At 48.0% G+C, this 9,677-nt stretch overlaps 1 protein-coding gene across 1 annotated transcript in view; it reads left to right on the forward strand.

Annotated features, from left to right (window-relative positions):
- The window catches only part of P2RX6 (purinergic receptor P2X 6), a 70,458-nt gene extending 60,791 nt beyond the window's left edge, over positions 1 to 9,667 (forward strand). Inside the window, 7 exon segments of the mRNA XM_083717433.1 lie at positions 95 to 175; positions 1,478 to 1,619; positions 4,303 to 4,412; positions 5,551 to 5,644; positions 6,661 to 6,726; positions 6,913 to 6,990; positions 9,449 to 9,667. Coding sequence (XP_083573559.1) covers positions 95 to 175; positions 1,478 to 1,619; positions 4,303 to 4,412; positions 5,551 to 5,644; positions 6,661 to 6,726; positions 6,913 to 6,990; positions 9,449 to 9,538 — 661 coding nt within the window. The 3' untranslated portion in view covers positions 9,539 to 9,667.
- The last annotated feature ends 10 nt before the right edge of the window (positions 9,668 to 9,677 follow it).

The following is a 9,677-nucleotide window of genomic DNA, read 5'->3' on the forward strand; positions in this document are numbered from 1 at the left end:
TTGTTCCCCAACAGCCTGCAGGTTGTAAAAACCAAATGATCCCGTTCCTTCCACGAATGCGTTCATAGGCCCACCTATTCTGTTTTCCACCTAGGAAACCACTCTTGACTGAAGCGGAGAATTTCACTCTCTTTATTAAAAACACTGTCAACTTTACCAGGTTTAACTTCTCCAGGTAAGGGCTGAGATCTTTAAAGCAGGGTGGGGGCGGTTTTCACAGAGGGTTTGGGATACTGTTTGCAAACAGAAGTGTCACTCATGGCATCAACACACAGCCCGCTGTTGACACAGGTTAGATAGGTTTTGCAGGTTTCTGCATAGTCTAGAAACTCTGCAAAGTTTATAACAGTGCCACAAAATATCTCTTCAGGTTCTTGCTTTTGGGGGATGTTATTGTTTTATATTATATTGCAGATGGTTTTTTAAAAGTTTTTATTTGTACTTTTCAGATTTATACATTTCAGTAATTTTACAATCATTTTAACATATCCTTCCCCCTCCTTCTGCAGTTTCTTAAATTTATTTTTTAATATCTTCTGCATATCCAAATTCATTTAATTTGCTCATTTAATTATCTACATTAAATATATACTCTTATGAAACTGCAGGTTATTACAATAATCCTGCCAATGTTTTTATCTGTTTGTAATTTATCTGTAAATATTCAACAAACCATTTCCGTTCCTTTATAATAAAGAAAAAGTTTATCTTGATTTCTTATTCTTCCGGTAAGTTTCACCATTTCTGCATTTTCCATACGTTTTTGTATCCATTCTTCCTTTGCTGGGACTTCTGCTTCTGTCCATTTTGGAGCGAGTAGCATTCTTGCTGCTGTAGTAGCATACATAAATTAATTTCTATACCATTTAAGTAGTTCTGTCACTATAATTCCCAGTTTTGTGCACTATATGATATGGCAGCATTTCAACTTCATGGGGTGTGTCTTCGTGCACACGGTATTTGCTGTTTTTGTCATCTGTTTGGTGACTATTTTAGTATTAGGTAAAGGGACCCCTGACCATTAGAGGTCCAGTTGTGGCCGATTCTGGGGTTGTGGCGCTCATCTCGCTTTACTGGCCGAGGGAGCCGGCGTAAAGCTTCCGGGTCATGTGGCCAGCATGACTAAATCACTTCTGGTGAACCAGAGCAGCGCACAGAAACGCCGTTTACCTTCCTGCCGGAGTGGTACCTATTTATCTACTTGCACTTTGACATGCTTTCAAACTGCTAGGTTGGCGGGAGCAGGGACCGGGCAACAGGAGCTCACCCCGTCGTGGGGATTCGAACTGCCGACCTTCTGATTGGCAAGTCCTAGGCTCTCTGTCCACAGCGCCACCCGCGTCCCTATTTTAGCATTAAGTGGCATATAAAGGAAACAATTCAATTGCAAATAAAGGTGCCACCAAGGCTCTTTCTCCCAAGCTGCTATTACAACAGATTTCCCAAAGAATTTAATTTTTCTCATGCTTTCGTTCAGGACAAACACGCTGAAGACGACGGATGGCTCTTACTTCAAGGGGTGTCGATATGATGCCGTGGATGACCCTTATTGCCCCGTTTTTCGCATTCGTGACATGGTCGAGGCAGCTGGGGAGAGCTTTGAGGAGCTGGCTCACCTGGTAGGCCTCCCCTTTTGCTTCAGCAACCCATCCCACAAATGCAAGCGCGGAGGGCCAGGGCTCTTTGGGAACTGCTTCCCTCCCAGGAAAAGTCCATTAACTACAGGGAGTGAGGTGGCTTATGGGAAATGGATGAAGTCCCATCCAGCAGTGTTTCTGCCACTGCCGTAGCAGAGCGATTCAGCATCTGCTGTGCATACAGAACATCCCATGTCCAGCCCCTGGGAGCATCTCCAGGTAGGAACACCTCCTGCCTAAAACTCCGGAGAGCTGCTGCCGGTCAGTGTAGACAATACTGAGCTAGATGGACCAACAGTCTGATGCAGCATAAGGCAGCAAAAAAAAGTTAATGCCATTCTAGGCTGCCTCAACAGAAGTATAGTGTCCAGGTTAAGGAAAGTCTTACTCTTAGCATATGGTTACCAGATTTTTTCCCCAATAAATGCAGGGACATTTTGTTTTTGGAAGCTGAGCAGCAACAGGGAGTCAGTAGTGGGGATGGTGAAGCAAAAGACCCTGGGTCCAAGCACACATGCATATTGTATAAAGGTGCAAAGCCCTTCTTTCACACCCTGTGAAACAAATGCACAGACTGTAAGGATATCAGGGGGTTATTGGAGAGCAATCAGGCAAATGCCTCCCTGGTTGGCTGTAAAGGCTTGTTATTGGTGCCAAAAACCCTTCACCATGCAGAGCGCCACTACTCTGTGGCTCACTCATTCACTGGCAGAATCTGTGAGTGGGCGGTCCTTAAACCTTCCCCAGCAGAGTAGTTTCTTGATGCCCAGTCTGCGCCTCTCCTCTCGGCACGGAAGCCTACTGCGTAGGGAGGGTGTGGGTAACGGAGGACCTCTCTCCTCCCCGCTTTGCCCAGGCAAGGTGTCCTGGCACCGCCTTGCCTCCTCCGAGCCCAGAAGCTCCTCTCCACTGGAGGCATGGTTACTCTCTGCCGAGGAGGTTCTGCTTCGCACGATCTTTGGGGGCTCTGTGTAATCCATCTGGCTTTTCCCCTCTCGCCCCTGAGCCGATGGCAGTTCCCTGACACAGACTTTTTAAAAAATTGGGCAACGGGTGCCCGCCCACAACTCCCAAACCTCTCCCAATCAGTCAAAACAAAGAGGGAAGGGGCCAGGAGATCTGTGCCGCCGGATGCCCCCGGTTCCCCTTTGGCAGTGGTGGCGGCAGCGGCAGTCAGCAGCCCAGAGCACAAGACACATCATATGGGGACTTCCAGCAAGGAAAAATGGCAGGCGCCACAGTAGCGAGCAGCGAGCAGCTCCTGAAGCCAGCCAGAGCCAACTGCGCTACCAGACTGGCTCTGGGCTGCTGAGGCTGCCGCTGCCATGTTTTCCGGGGACAGATTTGCAAATCTGGGGACATTCCACGGACGGAATTTGTCTGGGGACAGATTTGCAAATCCGGGGACTGGTAACCCTATCTTAGCACTATTCTGCCTTAGTCAGACGACACCTGGAGTACTGAGTCCAGTTCTGGGCGCCACAATTTACGAAAGATATTGACAAGCTGGAACATGTGCCCCCAAGATGATTAAGGGTCTGGAAACCAAACCTTAAAAGGAGCGGTTGAGGGAATTGGTTATGTTTAGCCTGGGGAAAAAGGAGTCTGAGACTTGATATGATAGCCATCTTCAACTATCTAAAGGGCTGTCACAAAGAAGATGGAGCAAGCTTGTTTTTTTCTTGCTCCAATAGCTTCAAGTTATAAAAAAGGAGATTCTGACTATAAACAACAGGAATAATGGTGAGATCTGTTTGACAGTGGGGCGGACCACCTCGGAAGGTGGTGGACTCTCCTTCATTGGAGGTTTTTAAGCAGAGGCTGGATGGCCATCTGTGATGGATGCTTTAGTTGAAATTCTTCCATTGCAGAGGGTTGGGCGAGATGATCCTCAAGTTCCCTTCCAACTCTACAATTCTATGATTGTTATATAAAAAAGAGAGAATTAGAGAGCTTGCAGCACCTGCATTTTGGTTCTTTAAAGCTTCCTCCATAGAATCCTGGGAACTGTAGTTTGTTAAGTGTGCTGGCAATGGTAGCTGTGAGGCATAAACTACAGTTCCCAGGATTCTTTGGGGGAAGTTTGAAATATACGTTGTAGATGTGACCTTCATCTCGGAACAATGTGGGAAGGGGAGCCTCTGAAGCCACGTTTCAGGTCCACAAATAACAACACTTTGGAGGTCCCAAGCCTCAAGGAGGTTAGATTGGTCTCAACAAGGCCAGGGCCTTTTCAGTACTGGCCCCGACATGGTGGAACGCTTTGTCACAAGAGACTAGGGCCCTGCAGGACTTGACATCTTTCCGCAGGGCCTGCAAAACAGAGCTGTTCCGCCTGGCCTTTGGTTTGGACTCGGTCTGACCCTTTGTTTCCCTCCCCTTATGGTTTTAAAAGCTATTTTAAAATGAGGCTGCATTTTAAATTGCAGTTTAACCTGTATTTTAAATTGTTTTTTTCCCCTTTTCCTCCCTCCCCCCTCTTTCCCCCTATTATGTTTTTACTGTGATTTTATTGATGTTAGCCGCCCTGAGCCCAGCTCTGGCCAGGAAGGGCGGGGTATAAATAATAATAATAATAATAATCTCAATACTAATAGATCCCAGTGCCCTCTGTTCTTCTGCCCCATTAATATTAAGCTTATGGCATTTGGTGGATCCCACACAGGGGGGCGCTATTGGCCTGCGAATCGACTGGGATTGTGACTTAGACCAGCCTCCTTCGAGATGCAGACCCTGCTATTCCTTCACTCTGCTGGAAAAGAAATTCAACTTCAGGTGGGCACAGCAGCAGGAAGGAGGTGTGAAGGAAGCAGCGGGCAAGCCAGCCGTTCTGTCTTAAGTAGGAAGGGGGGCGGGGAGGATTCAATTCTGCTGGCATTTAAAGGCGAACATGCCCAATTCACGCTTATTGAAACAGTACGTGAAACGAAACACAGCAACCCTTCGGAATCTACACTTCTCTGAATTTTGCAATGCCGAGAAATGTGCAGAAAAATGTATATGTTAGCAAAAAAAAAAAAAAAAGAACATACGCAAATGCATCAGGGGAAACTAAAGGTAAAGTTACCCCTGCCCGTACGGGCCAGTCATTTCCGACTCTAGGGTTGCGCGCCCATCTCACTTAAGAGGCTGGGGGCCAGCGCTGTCCGAATACACTTCCGTGTCACGTGGCCAGCGTGACAAAGCTGCTCTGGCGAGCCAGCACTAGCGCAGCACACGGAAACGCCATTTACCTTCCCGCGATAAAGCAGTACCTATTTATCTACTTGCACTTAGGGGTGCTATCGAACTGCTAGGTGGGCAGGAGCTGGGACCAAAAGACGGGAGCTCACCCCGCCGCGGGGATTCGAACCGCCGACCATGCGATCGGCAAACCCTAGGCACTGAGGTTTTACCCACAGCGCCACCCGCATCATCAGGGGAAACTACTTCGCAATAATTTGTATATTGGGGGAAATTGCATATGTATTGGGAAAGAGCTGCAGTAAAAAACTGAGGCTCAGTGGTTTAGACCACAGCGCCACCCACGCTCCTATACCTTCCTATTAGCACAAGCCTTTGGAATCTGAAGCAGGTGATGCTGTCAGGGCAAACAGTGTTTTAATAGCTGGTTCCGCATGTGTTCTGATGTATTTTGATGGTTGTTTTTAGCTAGTTCATTGATATCACATTGCATTTCGATATGTTGCTTTTAAGCCAACTTGCACCCCAACTTGGCAGAAAGGAGGGATATGAATATATTCAAAAACTAAATAAATAATATGAGAGGTCAGGCACTCCTCGCAGTATCTTGAACCCAATTTTCAAGGGCCCTGCCGGTTGATACAAGAACCTCAAACGTGGTCCAGTAGCATGTGGACCAAGCCACAGCTTCTGCAAGTACACTGTTCATTCGACTGCTTTCTTTCTTCAGAACCGCCTCCTATTATCAGGACCCCCTGAACCGGCAGTCTCGGAGCCTGTTGAAACTCTATGGTATCCGCTTTGACATTTCGGTCCACGGCCAGGTAAGGGCCTCTGAGGCCCCATGTGCAGCGGATCCATAGGGGAGGAGGTGCTCTGCAGGGAACTCTTTCATTGCCCCCCAAGTGTTAGAAACTGAGATATGAAAGCTAGGAGCTAAAGGGCACCTTAAACAGAGGTTATGGGCACAACAACGGAATGTCTAGGCGTGCTTTTTTAATAATAAGAATACATAGCTGAAAATGAGTGAACTGCAGCTAAAATATTGTGTTCATTTTTCACATGGTCTAGTCCTTCCTCTGCCCACCCCCCTAATATTCTGTTGCGCCACAGGCAGGGGGGGGAGCTTATATTCCCAATTATTTGTGCCTTTTATTTACCGTTCGCACAGAATCTCAGTGCACCAGTGGCCTGACTTAGTAGGTGACAACTTTCTATATAGTGCAGGGGAAATCCCTAACTCACCAAGTGTTTGAGACCCATCGGCTACCCTCACCTGGTTTATCCGGCCAGTCGAAGCTGTTCCCAGGGTGTGGTTTCTGTCGTGTGCTGAAAGCTTCTAAGAGCCACAAATGAGAGCCGAGTGCAGGGTGGGGACGAAAGACAGACAAAACTCAGAAGTACAGCATGTGTCCCCCACCAGAGTTACTACCCCTCCCCTAATACCTTAAAGGTAAAGGTAAAGCGACCCCTGACCATTAGGTCCAGTCGTGGCCGACTCTGGGGTTGCGGCGCTCATCTCGCTTTATTGGCCGAGGGAGCCGGCGTACAGCTTCCAGGTCATGTGGCCAGCAGGACTAAGCTGCTTCTGGCGAACCAGAGCAGCTCACGGAAATGCCGTTTACCTTCCCGCCAGAGTGGTATCTATTTATCTACTTGCACTTTGACGTGCTTTCAAACTGCTAGGTTGGCAGGAGCAGGGATCGAGCAATGGGAGCTCACCCCATCGTGGGGATTCTAACCGCCAACCTTCTGATCGGCAAGCCCTAGGCTCTGTGGTTTAACCCACAGCGCCACCCGCGTCCCTCTCCTAATACCTTACTCTCTTTTTATTACTCAGGCTGGGAAGTTCAGTATTATTCCCACCGCTGTCAACTTGGGAACAGGAGCTGCCTTCCTTGGAGCTGTAAGTATGACCAGTAGAATAAAAAAGGCCCTTTTGGACTACAACTCCCATCAGCCTCTGGCATTGCAGCTGTACGATGCCCCTGGGGCTGATGGGAGTTGTAGATCCAAACAAACAGAGAGTGCCATGTTGGCCAAGGCTGGTCTGGATGCTGAATGATGTCATACTGGACTCTTGCCATCCTAGGCTGCCGTGGTTTGCGACCTCGTCCTGCTGTACCTAGATACGAAAGCCGAATTTTATCGGAGCGAGAAATACGAGGAGGTAACAGCGATCGGATGTGGGCTGATCTGGCCTCTTGCTTTTGTTTATGTGGATGCGGCTGCCTTTGAATTCCCTCTCTCTCCACCATGCCCTTTGCTGTAAACATCCCTTTGCTGCTGCCTTGCCTGCATGCTCCGGTTCCGTCCCATTTAGCACTCGCTGTCACACCCCATCGTCCCGCTGTGGGGAATCGCAACCTCAGCAGCCCCTCATGCTCCCTGGGGACTGGCAGCGACTGGTCAGGGATCTTGAGAGGGATTGTGTGTCTGAAGGTGTCTGGCTCCCCAAGCCTTTACTTAATTTTGTTGGGGGGGGGGTGTCCCTGCTAAAAGCAGAGGGACACAGGTGGCGCTGTGGTCTAAACCACTGAGCCTGTTGGGCTTGCTGATTTGAAAGTCGGCGGTTCGAATCCCCGCAATGGGGTGAGCTCTCGTTGCTCTGTCCCAGCTCCTGCCAACCTAGCAGTTTGAAAGCACTCTAGTGCAAGTAGATAAATAGATACTGCTGCGGCGGGAAGGTAAGCGGTGTTTCGGCTCTGGTCTCCATCACGGTATTCCATTGCGCCAGAAGCGGTTTAGTCCTGCTGGCCACATGACCTGGAAAGCTGTCTATGGACAAACGCCGGCTCCCTCGGCCTGAAAGTGAGATGAGCGCCCCAACCCCATAGTCGCCTTTGACTGGACTTAATCCAGGGGTCCTTTACCTGTTACCTGGTAAAAGCAGGCATTTCTACACGCTAAAACACAGCCCTCAGATCGTGGGGGCAGATTAAAAGCAAAACAACACAATAAGAGCCTGCTGGATCAGGCCAATGGCCCCTTTAGTCCAGCATCCTCTTTGCACAGTGGCCAACCAGATGCCTCAATGGGAAATCCACAAGCAGGATTCGAGCACAAAAGACCTCTCTCTCCTGCTGTTTCCAGCAACTGCTACAGTGGTGCCCCGCAAGACGAACGCCTCGCAAGACGGAAAACCCGCTAGACGAAAGGGTTTTCCGTTTTGGAGGTGCTTCACAAAACAAATTTCCCTATGGGCTTGCTTCGCAAGACGAAAATGTCTTGCGAGTTCCTGCGGGTTTCCCGCCCTTTCCCCCTTTTCCTAAGCCGCTAAGCCGCTTATCAGCTGATCCGCTGATAAGCCGCTTAACAGCTGATCGCTAAAAGCCGCTAAACCGCTAATAGCGCTAATCCGCTAAGCTGTCCATGGGCTTGCTTCGCAAGACGAAAAAACCGCTATACGAAGAGCCTCACGGAACGGATTAATTTCGTCTTGCGAGGCACCACTGTATTCAGAAGAATTGCTGCCTCCAGCCATGCAGTGCCTCCATTAAGCCTGATCTCCTATGCATTTGTGTAATCATACTTAAAAGCCATCCAAGTTGGAGGTCCTTACAGGAGACAGTTCCACAGTTTAACTCTGTGCTGTGTGGTGTAGTGGTTAAAAGCGGTAGACTCGTAATGAGGTGAACCGGGTTCATGTCTCCGCTCCTCCACATGCAGCTGCTGGGTGACCTTGGACCACTCACACTTCTCTGAAGTCTCTCAGCCCCACTCACCTCACAGAGTGTTTGTTGTGGGGGAGGAAGGGAAAGGAGATTGTTAGCCACTTTGAGACTCCTTAAGGCAGTGGTGTCCAAACTTTTTTCAAAGAGGGCCAGATTTGATGAAGTGAAGGGCCGTGGGGGCTGACCAAAGGGCCAACCAAAGTTGTTGAGCTTCTTTTAGGATTGAAGTTGTTGAGGTTTTGGTGGGATTTTAACCCAGGAAATAAACTGCCACAGAGGCTGGATTAAACCGACCGGAGGGCCGGATTAGGCCCCCGAAATGGACTATGGACATGCCTGTCTTAAGGAAAGTGAAAGGCGGGATATCAAGTACAAACTCTTCTTCTTTTTCACAATAATATTTATTATTTTCCATACATAAACATAACAGAAGAAAAAGTTAACAATAATAAAGGGAAAAGAATGAAACGGAAAAAAGAAAAAGTACAAAGAATATAAAACATAAAATACAACAAATCACCACATAAACTAAAACTTAATTAATTAATTAAAATCCATCTTCATAAACATATTATTTGACTTCCTCAAATCTCTTCCATCTGAGTTTCTTAGTAGTTATATGTAGCAGTTTCCAATATCATTATTTCATAAAACCATATCACAGTCCAAACTCTTCTTCTTCTTCTCTGTCCCAAATCGTCCAAAATTCACCTTCATTGGCTCTCCACGAGTTCTGGTGTTCTGAGAGAGGGAAAAAACTTTTCTCTATCTGCTGTCTCCCTGCCAAGCATGCTTTGGTCCCCTTCTATCATGTCTTGCGTGCCTTTTCTCTAAACTAAAAAGTCCCAAACACTGCAACCTATCTTTAGCCCCCTTCTTTTGCTTGCCCTTTTCTGAACCTTTTCCCAATGCCCACAGTACCTTTCTAATATGGTCCCTTTTCTACTTTTCCAGGCAAAGCCACCGAAAACCAAAGTTGACACAGCCACACTAGCCCTACAGACCACGGGCAAGAAATCTCAGGAGAGACCTAATGTGGGATAGATGCTCAATCAGACGGGCAAGATCTCTCCTCCCTGCTTTGAATGCATTTGGCCCTCCAGGAAACCGAGACTTTGGTGTCCAACTGGTGTATCTCTTTAAAACAGACTCCTCCAACCAGGTGTTTTGGACTACAACTCCC

The sequence above is a fragment of the Podarcis gaigeae genome (assembly GCF_964106915.1).
Source record: "Podarcis gaigeae genome assembly, chromosome: 16".
NCBI classification, from domain to species: Eukaryota; Metazoa; Chordata; class Lepidosauria; order Squamata; family Lacertidae; genus Podarcis; species Podarcis gaigeae.